Source organism: Cynoglossus semilaevis, chromosome 8 (assembly GCF_000523025.1).
Source record: "Cynoglossus semilaevis isolate Cse_v1.0 chromosome 8, Cse_v1.0, whole genome shotgun sequence".
Classification (NCBI taxonomy): domain Eukaryota; kingdom Metazoa; phylum Chordata; class Actinopteri; order Pleuronectiformes; family Cynoglossidae; genus Cynoglossus; species Cynoglossus semilaevis.
This window is the reverse complement of record NC_024314.1, coordinates 9,343,474-9,359,388: the sequence shown is the minus strand read 5'-3', so window position 1 is coordinate 9,359,388 and position 15,915 is coordinate 9,343,474. Positions and strand designations below refer to the sequence as shown.

Sequence of the window (15,915 nt, the reverse complement as noted above, 5' to 3'; positions counted from 1 at the left end):
TTGAGCTATTTGTGATTATTTGTATATTTATTATGTGCTATTTTTGTTGTTGTTCAGAGTGGAAATTGCACTGATTTGTATTTTTATTCCTTTGTTTTGTGAAAATAGCATTTTTAGGACTTACATCATTATTAATTTGGCAATTTAAAGCCATATCTGTGGATCTCTCGTCATTGGTGATAGTTTTACTGTATCTATCGAGGAACCACATGGATGCTGCATCATAAAATATCAATAAATGGTAGTGGTGGGGAAAACGAGCCAGCTGTAAAATTGGAATTAAAAGGTTTTTATTTTTAAATATTTTTATATTTGCTGAACAGGTATTTTCTTTTCTTTTTTCACTAAAATAATTAAAAAATGGCACTTTTGCAAAGATTTGCAGTACCCACCTTTCAGGAAGAGTACTTTGTATATAACAGGGGTCAGAAGGTTTCTTCAGTGCTTCATTTTGAAGATGAAGGACAGGCATCAACAGCTCACTCTGCTCTTTGAAAGCATGCAGCAAGTCTTTAATGCAGTAAAACACACGGGAGATTAGCCGTGGATGAGTGGCCACCGGGACAAAGCGACCTCTGTTGGGCAGCGTGGCGGTGACTGACTGGTGGTGGGTGAAGGGAGTCTGAGCGGAAATGGACAGAACACAGTGTGACGAGGTAACAAGGTAAACTGATCCAAGCTGCAATTCTTCAAGAAACTGAATCAATGCGGCTTCTGTTTAAAAAAATCCTCCTCAAAATTCAATTTAGGCAAATCCATAGCAAAACACAATCAGCTCTGTTTTCTAATCTGCGTCTATGGTTTAAACAAAGACGCCTCCCATCAGTCGGGTGATTATTTTGAAATATGAAAGACTCTCTGACCTGGTGCTTCTCGTAAATGAAGTACTACAAGTCTTGACCCTGCAATAAAGCCAGGTGTACAACTCTGACCTGCAGCTATCTGACACAGTCCCAGGGTTGTCAGGTCAGGTGGCTGATCTGACCTCAACTTTGTCATAGACATGGAAGTCTAGAGTAGCTTGGACATACGGGACAAAAGCGCTCTCCAAGCAGGAAATCCAGAACCAGGGAACTGTTTTCAAATAGGACACTGCAGATTAGATGATTGTCCATCTACAATATTAATTTCCTTTTACTTACTGCACCAAAAATGCAGTTGAACAACCAAACGTGACTGCTGAAAACATTCTTTTTAGTTGAGGTAATTTCACTGAAAGGTACAGTTCAGATCAAATAACACATGATCCAACATGTGAAGTCTGTAAAGGACTACATATGAGGTTTTTATGCACTTGAGGAAAAGCTGTGTTTACTGAAAGAGTGAGTAAATACTCCAGCCCTACGATCAACAGAAAGCAGGCGCTTTGCTTAATTTGTCAGTGCCAATACTCAGCTGCAGAGAGAATCAAACATCACGTGGCTTTGAAATGAATGAATACAGTAGTGTATTCATTTTCTATCACCTAATGCAAACAAATGTGACAAAGGAGCTGCAGGATTGACTGAAGGAGGGCCATTCATCGTGGCCAGTAAAAAGTCTGAACACTTTCTATGTTTAGGTGAATCCCCAGTCTGCAGCTCACAGTACTGGTTTCATAAACGTGTAGCTAGTGATGGGACGACTGAAAACATAAATGGGAAAGATATTTCATCTCTGTTTGTGTTTGTCAATATCCTCATAAAGGATTACAAGTCCATGTAAATTACAATTATTACATAGTTCCCTCAAGCTATTTAGAATGACTGGTTAATGTGGATTGCTTCTGACAAATCTTTTTAATTCAATAAATCACAAAATGAAGAAGAAGTGTTGAACACAGGGGCAGGAAATTAACCATGTCTCCGAAGCAACACGATTGTGAGGAACCAACAGGTCAACAAGAAGCAGACAGGAGTGAGTCACTCATTATTACACACAATGCCACTCTGGAGCTTCTTTATGCTTCTCTGCTCTTTCATCAGCTGTTGACGGAGACAGATTAGGATGAAGGTGGAGCAGAGAAGCACATGTCAGTTTACTGCTCTGATAGTTTATTTTTTTTATTATTTGCGTTAATTCATATCCAAACCTGATTATATTATATTACAGATTTGACAGATTTAGCCGCAGTGATTGAAGTCTTTTTCACTCTAACTGTCCTAATTAAAAGGACTCAGATAGAGATGTCTTTTTCATACAGATGCATTTGCAGCATCTTAATAAAATTATTGCAGGTTTCATTGCAGGTTTACTGTAATATCTGAGTTAGCGCATTGCCTGTGACCAGTCATCCAGGTTAATGATGCCGATATCAACATCAATTATTCAGTTTCATTACTGCTGTCGTTTGACCTGTTTCACGCAATGCTGTCAAAAATGTTGGGCAGCTGCTTATTGGGAGGTGGGATGATCAATAGATAAATAATAGAGTTATGAGCAATAGAGCTGCCGACGTGGCTGCAGAACAAACCTCCACTCCAGCCTGCTGCTGCTGCTGCTGCTAAAACAACAAATGGACTAGCCAGAGGCCAGAGCCATCAGTAATAACACAATGTGTGGATGATGATGAATTAGGGGGCAGGGGTCAGAGCAGGAACATTGGTGAATGTGTCAATCGATGTGTGTGTACCCATTAGTATGCTTTGCACCGAGTCAATGTGTTTTTGAACTTCACTAATGTCCAAAGAAGTTAATGCAGTCAATAAACTCAAATTCTTCATTGACTTGACTCCATAAAGTCAGACAGATGTACTTATTAATAGACTTGTTTAATACTCAATACCATGGATTTGTTCCCTGCATGTAAACTATTTCATGTTCTTTCCTCCCACATCACTGCACTTTGTTGAGTTCAGAGTGGCAGACGTTCAATCACCCATGTCCCCAATCAAGTCCATCACATTAATAGACAAGAACTGAACAGAGGGGTGTTCAGGATCCACACTTTATATATGAATCAGATTCACAAACACAACTTTTTTTCTAAAACTTCATAGAGAAGCCACCAAACATGTCACCTTCTGGTATTGACTCCCCCGTCCAAACAACTTTTATTACTGTTTTAAATATTACATTTACTATTCTTTTAATAATTTCTAACTATGTTGGATAAATGTTGATGTTTACATATTAATTAATGGGTAATTATTAACTCAAAACTAATGATTTCTGTATTTTTGGCTAACTTATTTTTAAGGATTTCAAACTGTATTCCGTTGGTTACTGTGTTATTATTTGACTTGCTCTCACAGTCCTCATTACAGCCTACATATTACCTATAGTTCTCAGACAATGCTTGGGTCAACCTACATAAGCGTCTATACCATAAACTCTGTAACTTTACACAAGCGGCAGAGCAGAGAAACGGCTCGGAGCTGCCGCCTTCAAACACAGGTGTCACTTAAGACCCATGAGATCCCCACGGCGCGCAACTGCTCCCACAATAGCTACGGTGTGCACTAAAAACCTCCATGAGATCACGGTGTCTTGACCTAAATGTCACTAGTAGGGAATGTTTTCTTTCGCTAAAAGAGAGAAGATGTAAACAACTTGAGACCCGTGTGTTTGTTTGGGGTTGTATCTTTGAAGGAAGACTCCATTCTGCACCACCGATTTTCCTAAGAGTGGCTGTTGAACAGCAACACTTAATTGGCAGATAATTGATGGTTTGAAACAATGTTCTTGTGAGGCACCGGGGTGCCAACAATGTCTAATAAAGCAGGTTGAAATGGATACAAGGAGTCGGTTAAATTTTGCCCATAGTCACTCAGAAGCACACGGGGAACTTGAGCCTCAAAGATGTGGTGCATTAGTTCTGCTAAGCTAACCATGAACGCTAATTGCAGGAAGGACAAACTGTAACCCTTGCCCTGTGGCCATGAACCCATTAAACAGCACACAGGGTTTTATAGACAGGGCCAACGTTCAAAGGAGCTGCACTGAAAAGACCTGCAATCTGATTTGGGCCTTAAATGGGGATAACATGCTACTGTTTTCCAAAATCCCCCCCGGGATCTGCCCTCCACTTTTTAATGACATAAAGAAAAGTCCCTGTCACTCCAGCACTGACCACAAATCACCGCAACAATGCAACAGGTTTTATGTTTTCAAGTGGAATAAGCTGTGTGATATGTAGGACCGGGCTTCAGTTCTCACAGGTCTGACAGGCGGCTCTCAATAGGACATGGATCAGTTGTGTTTAAGTGCTTGTGGTTTCACCCTGGAGGAACTTGACAAGGCATTCATGAAACGGAATGACACCCAATACATTGGAGAGTGTCCTTCCACTGTGAAACTCTTAAGTATTATCTCTCAGCTCTGCAGGCAACACCTTAAATCCTGAGAACAATCTTGGACAAATCCATGGGTCCAGTGTTACCACAACACTTGACTTGTTTACGGGCAGTTTCTGGAGGAGCAAATGTCACAAACAAGAGTTCTGAAGATTTTTTTGTGTGTTTTCACTCTAAATCTCTGCAGCCCCTTTGCCCTCTGGCCATACATTTTAAAACATGACCCCAGACGTACCGAATGCCCCTGTCTTTTAAAGACACTCTACATTTATCAAGCTGGCAGTTTGACAGGTGACATGGAAGCTCATTTGATGTTGCATTTCTCCCTCCCTCTCTCTCTAAAGCACTACTCAGATTCAGGACTGTTGACTCAACTTGAGTCATGCACCGACGACTCCGACTTCAAACCCTGAAACTTGACTTGGACTCCACATTTGTCATCACCAACCCTGCAAACTTAACACTCACTTTTCTTCAGCGACTTGACCTTGACACAAACCCGGGGGGCGCGACCTGGGGCATTCAGGGAATTTGACTTTGACTTAAGACTGTGGAGACTGCACACAAACTTGAAACCAACTCCTTTTGTGAGTCAGGTTCATCTACATTTACTGAAATTATAAATCTTTGTTACTCTGCACCACAACCTGTGTTGAGTTAGCTCCATCCATTCCCATATACATTCACAGCATCATTTCCACATCAATACACTATGACACAGCTTGGTATAACACACTCTTTAAGCATTACAGATAGGAAAGAATAGCAGCAATAATAGTGAATAGTGAGACCTGCTATGATGGTTCAGAGACAGTGGCTCTGTCGAATAGACAAAAGGATAGTTGGAGGTGGAGGACATGAGCAGGTCAGTTAAGGCGGAGGAGCATGGAGATAAAGTTTAGACATGTGCTGAGGACAGATAGAGAAAATATCAGACAAAGAAAGTTGGGGAGTTACCTGTGGATGTGGTAAAAGAAGACATGGAGATGGTTGATAGAAAAGCAGGAGGCAGAAGATGGAGGCAGACCCCTGAGGGTAATGGCTAAAAATGAGGAAGAAAAAGGAGCAGCATTACAGGTTGAAATGGTACTAGCAGTCTAACCAGGTGAAACTACTGAAAGATAAGGACTCTGTGCTCTGCGGAGTTTATTTACTTATGTTATTTAGGAGGGAACAGAAGAAAGGAACATGGAAACAGTAACTAACATGAGAAACAGACCTGCTAGAGTCCAGCAGCACTGAGGAACCACGACAACCACGGTGGTGACAACAACGATGACAATAATCCAACAGAGACACAGTGAGGGAGAGTACAGTACATCCAGGGCACCAGGTGAGACTGATTAACATGGAACCACAGGACACAGGTGAGGCTGATTAACTAATTAACCCAGAGGAGAGGCAGGGGGCAGGAGAGAAAGTTTGGAGTTGGGTTTTACAAAAAAAGAAAAAGAAAAGCAGAATACATTTTTAATAGATCCATAATGTTTGTGTTCTATTCAGTTCACGCAATAACATCAAGTCCTTTAGCTCCTTGATCTGGTCAGAACTTTCAGAAGTTCTGAACTTCCATTCAGAATAGTAAAATATCAATGCGTTTGTCAGTGGGTTTTTTTTTTTTTTTTACATGTTCAGAGAACAAAGCTCACTGAGTCATTATCAAAACAAGAAATTGTGACAAAAAGCCTCACAGGCTGAATTTTACCCTGAGCCAAACTCTCGGACCCTTCTGTCAGGTCCAGAGACTTTTGATTTACTATAACCCAACTCCCAGGTGAGCGTCAGGCCCACTGCTGCATGTCTGCGTGGCATACAGAGAGATGAATGACCGGGAGTGAGAAACCTAGCAGTGGGTTACATGGCCTTGAGCCTTAGCATCTAATTAGGTTCTAATGTAACTACAATGCTCTCAAGGAGATGCTGTTTTGGCCACCAAAGCTCTTTAAAAGCCTCCCTGGGGCAGGGGCAGCTTGGAGTGAGGTGCAGTGGCAGGCGTCAGACACAGCCAACCAGAGGGCTCGGGTTTCACTCCCCAGCTGGAACGGACTGGCTGCAGGAATACCAACAGGACCAGGATCTTTACTTTGGTCCTGTCTCATACACCACAGTTGTTGTTTTTTTCATTTTAATTTTGCAATTTTTATTCAACAATTATATTTATACACCTCGGATCTAACCATGTGTCTGTAGTTTTAAAAGCAAAAAATAAAGAATATTTCACAGATAGCAAATTTACAAAAAGGCATTCAGATATCGTTTTGTCTTAAAGTGTAACTCATAGGAACATAAGTCCTCTGGGTCTCTGTAATGTTGTAAAAGAAATCATCTTTCCTGCCCAGATCATTGTCACAGAGAGCTGCTGTCACAGAACAGAAATCAATTTTCTACCGCCGACTTCCACAGGAGCATCCCACGGCATTAAATTATTAATGATTTCTCATCATTGTCGGTGTGAAATATGACAACAAAGGCGTTATATGCTTACTAAATAATCGGAATTGCCTGAAATCATCAACATATTTGGTTTCATGGAGAGGCCGTCCACTGCTCCGATCCGTGGAGTGTTGCCGTGAAACTGAAGACAAAGCCAGAACACAGAATGGTGTCAATATTTTCCTGATGCATCATGTGATTTCCTCATTTCTCAGCTCGTGAAGGACGGTATCATCAGCTCCATATAATATTAGAAACCCGCCTCGAGAGATAAGGTGTCCGCGTGAAGGTCATCCGTGCCCTCTTGAGTGAACATAAGAGCCATTTGCGGTCGGGTTAAATGCACCTGACAGGCTGTTGGAGCACAATCAGCCATTTTAATTGTCATGTAACGGTTTCATGTAGAGACAAACTGTCTGCAACACTTCAGCGGTTGGAAACCAGAGCCTGGCCACACAACCACAGATATAGTGAACTGGGCCTTTAATGAAGGAACAAAAGAAGTGATGGCGCTCTGGAGCGGCACGAGAAGAAAGATGCTGGAAATGCAACAGATGCAGCTGCTGCCATTTTTTTTATAACAGAATGAAACAAAACATGGACACATGTAACTGTTTGAAAGCTTATGCCAAGGTCACTTCCATTCTAATTGATTTAATACAGCTGAGAAATTGGGACCAGAATTGTGTTTTTCCTTTAAGGCCTCACAGATTACAACAGTTTTAATGGCCACTCAAAGAACTCAATTTTCCAATTTAGCAGAAGCTGAATATGAAAGGAAACAAGTTAATTCACCAGAGCCCCAACAACAACCCCCGCAACCATTTTCCATCTGTTTCATCAGCAGTAATTACATCTCAAAAATGAATGCCATTTCATATTAAGCTGCAGTCGCAACCCAAAGACGGACTCATTACTGGCAATCAAGAGAATTAGTTACATCATTTAACTAAACTGAGGTAATGATTTCCAGGATACCACAGAGGCAGATAGGGCCATTAGAAAAAATTGAGCTCTTAAACAGAATAATTGACATCTCTTTCTCTCCGGGCTGCATTGGCTGAAGGGCTTCACAAATTACATTAGCTGCAATTGAAAATGTGAACTGAGGGGAAAAGACAACACTTGAGGGTTTTGCAGGATGCAGTTTTGTTCACTCCTCCCATTCATAGAACAGAGAGCTGGGCCTGTTTCACATCTGCCTGTCACCACTGTAGAAACACAATAAAAAGAATACGTCAAAAATGTTTAGCCTCCTGAAAGAGTTGTTCTTTAGAAATACTTTTGTTGCTAAAGAAAATTAAACGATTACATTTAGCATATTTTCCCTTTTTAAAGTCCTGCTTTAGGGGCCACATTTGGCTTGCTAACCCCTCACAGTTGGACTGTGACTAGATGTCAATAATTTCATTGCTTATTAAGTTTTATTTTTAGTTATTTGTGCTTTGGTTGATAATTTAAGAGTGACAAATATAAGATTTTTAAAAGCTATTCACACTTTACCAAAAACTAATTTTTCTAAAATATCTGTTTTGTTTTCAATATTTACCACTGATGTGGCCCACAACAAATATACAACTGCTGCCTTTTTTTTTTTTTTAAATCACTCAGTAACCCACACAATTAGTGTTCTGACTAATCCGTATAGGCCATACACTACACACACACACAGCTGAACACACATTAGATATATGTATACTATTCTAATAGGTGTCTTTTACCCTTCAGAACAGCATAAAGCCAAGTGTAATGCTCCGTATTTTTGACTTCTGATGTTTATCAGCACAGTTCAGTCACAGGGTAAGCAAAGCCACAAGTGTGTAATCACTGTCTCTGGACAAATCACCAGCAAAACACTCATTTGCTAAAACACATTGCTAAAGTTCAAAACAGTGACGAAAGCCAAGATTGACTTTTTTTATTTTTGTTTGTTTTATTACCTATAGAGAGCTCATTTCAAGTAAAAATTTATATAAATGAATAAAAAGATGCAATAACAGTCCTTGACTCAAAAGATGCTAAAAAAGCTTTATATGAACAAGTGACAACAAGAGAGATTTGTTAAACAATAAACAGTGACATATTGAACAAGAAAAGTCAGAAAAGAAAGATTTTGACAAACAATCCAAAGAGAGATGTTGTTTTGGTGCAGAACTAACGACAGAAGAATAAAAGTAAATGAACACTGGATGCCAGCACAAATCCCAAACATGGTTCAGCCTCATATGCATGGATCAATTAAGAGGTGATCTGCAAAAACAAAAAAGCAATAAATCACCATAGGTCAAAGCATTATTTACTCATCTAGTGCTGTATTTTTCTGTAATTTAATAAGATCCTTGAACTTCAAACATTGCTTATAGGTTACAGTAACAATAACTTAAGATACAACAGAACCGTTCTATGATCTGCACATAAGACATCAGTGTTGTGTTCAATGTTCAGCTTTAAGTAAGAAAAACATTTAAAAAACAGAACTTGCCTAACACAAACCTATTACTGTACTTCATATTTACTAGCTGAATGTACGCATATGACAAAAATACTCAAACACCATCAACAATTTTAGCTTTACGGTTACCATTTATGACAACTGGTACAACTAGTTGAAGTAAATATTAGTTCTCATCTGTGGCTCTTTCCACTGTCGGATATTAAAAGAAGTAGAGGCAAGGCGATAAAGATCAGTATGAGCCGCAGAGGAACGTGCACTGTATAAAAGCAGGTATTCTCCCTGAGGGAGTAGCAATAAGATTTACTATTTCACAATGTTTAAAAAAAAATTAGGTGAGCAGGAAGACTCACTTGGGCTTGGTTTCGGCATCTGTGACTTGTCGGATGAAGATCGCGTCTTCTGGGTGACTGATGTCTCCTTTTTCTTGCATGTAGGAGGCAGCGATGGCAAGCATGGTGCCGTCGTTGTTAAAAGCAAGTGATGCGATGCTGGTCGGGTAGCGGTGGAACTGACACAGGCGCTTCTTGTTGAATGGGTCCCAGATGTTTACAAAGCCGTCTGAGCCACCTGGTGGAAGGACAAACTCAAGGTCAACGACAAATGACGCGAGCCGTATGACAGCACAGTTGTGAGCATGTAATGATACGGTGTGACTCAAGACATACAGGTGATGAGTGAATTAGTTGACATAGCAATATGTAGGTATCCAATTTTGCAAGATTTATGTCACTGATTTTGGCAAGTGCTAATGAGACAGTTGTACCTGTGGCAAAGGTGTTGTGCACACTGTGAAAGGAAATTGCATTGACAGGGTAAACATGCTCGATCCCATCTTCCTTCAGCCTGTGGCATTTAAAGGCATACTTCTTCTTCTGAACCTCCTGACTTGGGTCCAGGTACTCCACAGCAACACGGCCCTCGATTGAACTCAAGACGTAGCCCTGAAGCCAAGACAGAAAATATTAAGTTACCGTCCAACTTCTTAACATTAACACAGGAAGCTGCTGCTGTAACATGACAAGTCTATTTGAAGTGAATTTCCTGTCATGTTAAAACTACACAGCTCAATAGATCTGTGTAAACTGTAATTGATTTAAAAAGAATAGATAGCCATTTTAAAGAGTACCTGTTTGTTGGGGAAGGCTCTAATGCAGCGAGTCTGATACTTGAGACTGGATTCTCTCCTCTGCTGAACGTAGCCCATGTTCCTCAAATCCCAAACCAAGACTCTTCTTCCTGCTGTGCCAACGATTAATCTGTCTCCAGCCACAGACAGGGTGTATACCTAGAGTAAAGTTCATGTATGAGAAAACAGGTAGGGTGCCAATTTTTAAAAATGTCTCTGTGTTATCTTTTCATAATTTAAAAATAACAAAAAATTAAAAAAGAACAAAATATAATTTTGTCAAAATTATAAACTCAGTGTTACCATTTTCTTTTACAAAACCTAAAAAAGAATTCTAATAGCAATGCCCACAATATATACAGTATACTTAACCCAATATATGGCAGTTCTGCTTTACCTTTTCGGGCTGAGTAAATGTCCCAGCATTGCAGGGGGTCCTTGGATCCCAGAGCCGGACCGATCTGTCCCAACTGCCTGTCACCATAACATTGACTTCCGGACAGTACTCCACACAACGTATGGGGGCATCATGCGTGCCGACGATTGTGTCTGATGAAAAACAGACAAATGTTGTGGTGATCACGTACGATCAGCATTCGTCCTCAACTGTTTTACTACAATGTTTCAATTGTACCTTGGTCTGTGTTTAGATCATGTGTCTTTAATTGTGCATCCAACCCTCCACTCCAAGAATGTGCCGGATCCTTAAAAACACAAAGTAAACGTTAGCCGTGTGTGACAAAGTCGTAAGCTCTTACAAGACAATGGGGAAGCAAACAAAAACTGGAGGCATACATAAAAAGCACAGTCAAGAACTGGAGCTGTGTGCTGGTATTTCATTCGCATGGTGTTTCCCCCGACATCAAAGAGACGAACTGTGCAGTCCCAGGAGGAGACCAGCAGAAACTGAGCTGCACTAGGGCTGAACTTGACAGCAGAGATGCTGTCCTCTGGCCCCTGGTTCAGCTTGTACTCGTTTGAGCCTGTCATCTGCAGAAAAAAAAAAATCAAAATACAAATTAGACCTAAATTACAAGTTAGAGAAAAAAAAACACACCAAAAAGCAGCCAGTAGTTTTTTACTCTTCGCTGTCACAGAGAAAGGAATGTGTCAATTAGTGTTTCAGTTATCATAACGATAACATTCGCAAGCTAGAATCCTATTTTCAATATTAGCAAAACTGTCAGGATAGTGCAATGTTTTGTGCGGATTTTCACAGTTACGTGTAAGTACACAAAAAACAACAACAAATGGAACAAGGCATCTCTTTCTAATCTATGCCAATTAAATAATTCAATACCGCTGCCAGCTCCATACATAAACAACTGACTTGCGTTGTGATAGCTTAGCTTAACTGCGTGTTGCTAGCCGTGCTCAAGTTGCATAGAGAGTTTAACATGGGTAATTAAAATGCAAATACCGTCAACCTACTCGATATGGTATCTCATTAAACATTAAAGTAACGTTACATAATAGTATCATACATAGCAATTACACCCGACACACCGGTGTTCACCGATAGCAACGTTGCTAACAGTGTAGACAACGCAGACTATGAGCTGTGTTTCCAACAGTTCTATTTAACTTACCGCTTCAGTAAGGCATCCAACAGACGAAAACAAACGTGTTTTGGCGACGCTTACTATCAATGGTGTGGCCAAAGATTTAGTAAAACATACAGGCGCTTAAGATAAACAATTACAGGACCGTCTTTAGCTGCGTGTAGCTAGCACCCATCTGACTAAGCGCCGAGCAGTCATGGGAAACATTGATTGGTTGAAAGGGAAGTTTGAATTCCCGCATGCATTGTGATTGAACGGTTGCAGTCTGACCTCATTTCCTTAGTATTAACACGTGACCGGATCTTTCTTTCTCTTTCTTGCCGACATTCAGATCGAGTTTTGAAGATTCATAATCTCTTTCATAAAAATAAAAAAACATAAGTATAACTAACATGACAAAGAAGACGACACAAAAATAGCGTTTTATTATACCTGTACCTTTATCCTTAACTCCTTTTTATTTGCATAATGAAAAAGTATTTTCCCCTTTAAATACATTTTTCACGTGAATTATAAAATATTAATAATTATAATTATATAATACTATAAAAAATTATAAAAATCCTTATATTTGATTACATTTGAATTATTGTTGTTTGAATATTTCTTTGAGTTTATTTATTTATTTGAGATTATTTTTCATTATTATTCATATTAACATGATCAAATTACTATTGTATTTAGTCCATAAATGTATAAAAACGTAATAAGCAATTGTACATACATACAAAGAACTACCAACTACGATAACCATCATTTGGAAAAGCACGTTGACCATTTCCTTTTTTATATACATCATTAAAACATGAGAGATACGTATTTCATTTTGGAGCAATTTTTTTACTGAGCATATAAGACCATATCATGTACATAGTGTAAATATACATACACGGAAACAAAGGCTGATTTGGCTCTTCCATGGCTTTAAAATCACAGTAATAAAATCATTGCATTGCAAAAACAAAACAATCTTTTACCTAAATTCTAAATATTTTCCCCAGTGTTGATTGTCCTCACTATTACGTTACAAATGTATCTGCAGAACGTGGAGCCAAACGTATTGCACAATATATAAAAAATAATAATCATATAAAGTTCACCTGTTTTTCTAAAAACACTGACACTTTTTTCCCCAAAACACATATGGACAATTACCCTGTTCATCACAAGTCCATTCATTCACCTTTAAATAATAATAACTACGAATAATAATAACATTAACTACTACTGTTGTGTTAAAGTGTATGTATACACTTCGGCATAATAATAATAATAATAATAATAATAATAATAATGGTTTTGTTTCAATCTACAAAATATACAAAATGGTATTTGTCCACTTGCGGTCACTTTTATTTAAAAACATATGTACAGCAGCTCAGTATTGAGGACCCAGTCAGTTCAGTGTTAAACGGGCCTGAGCAGAGGCACCGGGTGGGAAAAGTACATGTGATGGGGAAACGCCAGCAGAGACTGGCTCCCCGGTGAATTTGCCGCGGCCCCTCCGCTGGATTCTGCGGCTCCATGCTCATGGTAAAGTATGGGAACCCGCACAATCCTTTGCGCCGCCGCGTGGCTCAGATTGGCCGCCTCCAGCTCCGCAGCCAGCTGCCGTTTCCACTTATTCCTGCGGTTCTGGAACCAGATTTTGACCTGTGTCTCGGTCAGGTGCAGGGATGCGGCCAAGCCCGCCCGCTCCGAGCTGCTCAGGTAGCGCTTGATGTCGAAGGTGGACTCCAGCTGGAAAACCTGGCTCCTGGAAAACACTGTGCGCGTCTTTTTCTTCCGACAGGGCTTCCTCTCAGGGTCCAGCTCCTCAGTTTTTTTCCTCCAGTCTTCACCGTTTTCTGCGTCTTGCTTTGGTTCTTCTGTGTCACTTTCATCCAAGGTGATGTCTTCTTCGGTGCTTTCCTCTTTGACATCTTGGTCACATTTCTGCAGGTCCGGAGAGCGCCGGTCCGGTTCTGGAGACGCTTCTCTCGGATTGGTCTTCTCAGGCACTGCAGAGTTATTGGGGAAAAAACGACAAAAAACAAAAGCAAAACAAAAAAAAATTAATTCTGAGAGACACCGGTGGAAAATACATAATGTACAAACAATGAATGACTACTTTCCCACATTAATATAACACAGAATGTGCAAATATGCCTTTACAAATTATTTTAAAATGAATATATTTAAATCAAGGTTATTTAACGTTATTTAAAAACATTATTTACCGGCAGTTCTTAGATGCGCTCCCAGTGTGTATGGGTACCACCAGGCGGACGCTCTGTCCAGATACTGTCCAGGCAGTCCAATCCTCTGGGTTGGCAGCTCAAACCTGGGAAAAGGTAAGTCACCCAGGCGAGAGAAAAGACCACCTTCAAATACTCCTCTCCCCGAGGCCAGAAGACTCTTCGGCTTCGATGGTTTGTCTTCGATGTTTAGTAAGTTCTTAATGGAGAACGGCGAGTCTTTTGCGTTTGGGCGAGTCTCTTGCGCATGAGAGTCTGCCATCACCGTTTACTGTGCGGTGTGGATCACCATGAAAAACCTTAGGTCAAGAGCTTCTCCGTGTAAAAAATGAGAAAGAGGTGACTGTAAAAGTCGGTCGAAGTCTCGTCCACCTGCTGATCAGACGGTCGGCCGGAGCTTAAAGGTCCCTGCGTCCTGACTGTAGCTCTAATGGTATAGGACTAAACGATGGCATACAAGTTAAAACGCGCTCGGTTGCTGCTATTGGGCAGGTAAAATAGCAAATGGGATTTGAGATGAAACCTCCGGGGGCTGTGACGAGGATGGACTCCAAAGAGAAAGGCCGCGCAAGCGTTTTGGCTCCGGGCTCAAACGTAGACACGCACACTTATCATCCAATTACATTACAGAGAAAAACGTGTCAAGGTTTTCAGGGGGTGCGCCATGCTCTGTGGAATCACCGCTCTGTAAATGAAATAAACGACACAGAGACATTTTTGGAGGCGTTGGCACAAAATGGAGCCAACTTTTACGCGTTGTTATTTGGCAAAGAGGCGTAAAAACTACAATAAAATCATACAGAATTGGCCAGGAGTTGTAATTGTTATCGCATATTAACAGATAGATATTTTTGGCCGCATAATATTGCGATCACGTCTGTATTGTCAGTGCAACAGGAAAGCAATCTGCCCTGCGCGTCACCAGCACCGGAGCTCATTGACTTCAGTGTAATGTTATTAGGCAGGAAATGCCGCAGTCGGACATCACATTGGATGCTGATCATTGTGATAACGGCTTTTCAAATCATAGAGGACTGCAGACAAACAGATGTAACAGGTGCTGCGGTACAACGACGCAAGTCATGGTTCTGTTACTGATCACGGTAGCTTGACCATAAAGTGTCACTGTGTTTGATCAGACCAGCACCGGGTTCTCCTCCTGTGTCACTAATAAATACAGTTAAAGAAAAAAGAAAAAAAGAAAAACAATATGCTGTTTAAATTCTAGCAAATATCTCCGAAGAAACAAACAAACAAAAAAAACAACAACAACAAAAAAACAAAAAACAACCTCGGGTCCGAAACACTAAACTATTTAAAACACAATAAAACATACAAGTGAATAATAGTTACAAATATCAGGAGGACGGGTGGCTATCTAAATTAACCAGTTAACAAATTGGTTAATCAATAAATAAACGATTAAATACGTGAATAAAAATATAAATATAAAATATATAAATAATATATAAAAATACGGCCAGAAGTAATTAAATAAAAGCATGAGATATTTAAAACATTTTAAATATAAGCAAAAATAAATAAAAGATTCCATTTGGTTGCAACACAATATAGTAAAAAAGAATTAGCTCAGTTAAAAAAATATTAAAATATAAAAATTAAATAAAATAATAACTAAATGTTCTTTAGTCAGCTATTAAAAACGTTTGAATCTAGGCCTTAAATTGCTAAATGTTTGCCCTTTTGGCTATATATTTGCGAAAACATTGGAAAATTCTAAGTTAGCAAAATTAGCAGTTACCAAAATGCATTTCAAGCAAAAGACTAATGAATTCATGAATTTGCAGTGCACGTGTATACTTGAGGA

At 39.8% G+C, this 15,915-nt stretch overlaps 2 protein-coding genes across 2 annotated transcripts; both read right to left on the bottom strand.

Annotated features, from left to right (window-relative positions):
* Window positions 1-8,715: 8,715 nt before the first annotated feature.
* On the bottom strand, window positions 8,716-12,069 carry bub3 (BUB3 mitotic checkpoint protein). Its single transcript, XM_008314580.3, has 8 exons — window positions 11,878-12,069; window positions 11,084-11,278; window positions 10,923-10,992; window positions 10,686-10,837; window positions 10,289-10,447; window positions 9,926-10,103; window positions 9,513-9,729; window positions 8,716-8,957 (listed from the first exon to the last, which is right to left on the bottom strand). Exons 2-8 carry the CDS (start codon window positions 11,276-11,278, stop codon window positions 8,942-8,944), a joined length of 987 nt encoding a protein of 328 aa, XP_008312802.1. The 5' UTR covers window positions 11,878-12,069; the 3' UTR covers window positions 8,716-8,941.
* Window positions 12,070-13,197: 1,128 nt separating this feature from the next.
* Window positions 13,198-15,698, bottom strand: hmx3b (H6 family homeobox 3b). The gene is made up of 2 exons (XM_008314578.3): window positions 14,070-15,698; window positions 13,198-13,850 (listed from the first exon to the last, which is right to left on the bottom strand). The coding sequence occupies exons 1-2, from the start codon at window positions 14,347-14,349 to the stop codon at window positions 13,258-13,260; spliced, it is 873 nt and encodes a 290-aa protein (XP_008312800.1). The 5' UTR covers window positions 14,350-15,698; the 3' UTR covers window positions 13,198-13,257.
* Window positions 15,699-15,915: the final 217 nt, after the last annotated feature.

Excerpts from the sequence above, each read along its gene's own strand:
- bub3 (XM_008314580.3), bottom strand. The coding sequence starts at position 11,278 with ATGACAGGCTCAAACGAGTACAAGCTGAACCAGGGGCCAGAGGACAGC. Across the intron at positions 10,448-10,685 it reads CATTTACTCAGCCCGAAAAG|GTATACACCCTGTCTGTGGC; the intron begins GTAAAGCAGAAC and ends ACTTTACTCTAG. Across the intron at positions 9,730-9,925 it reads GCACAACACCTTTGCCACAG|GTGGCTCAGACGGCTTTGTA; the intron begins GTACAACTGTCT and ends TCCTTCCACCAG.
- hmx3b (XM_008314578.3), bottom strand. The coding sequence starts at position 14,349 with ATGGCAGACTCTCATGCGCAAGAGACTCGCCCAAACGCAAAAGACTCG. Across the intron at positions 13,851-14,069 it reads AGCGCATCTAAGAACTGCCG|TGCCTGAGAAGACCAATCCG; the intron begins GTAAATAATGTT and ends ATAACTCTGCAG.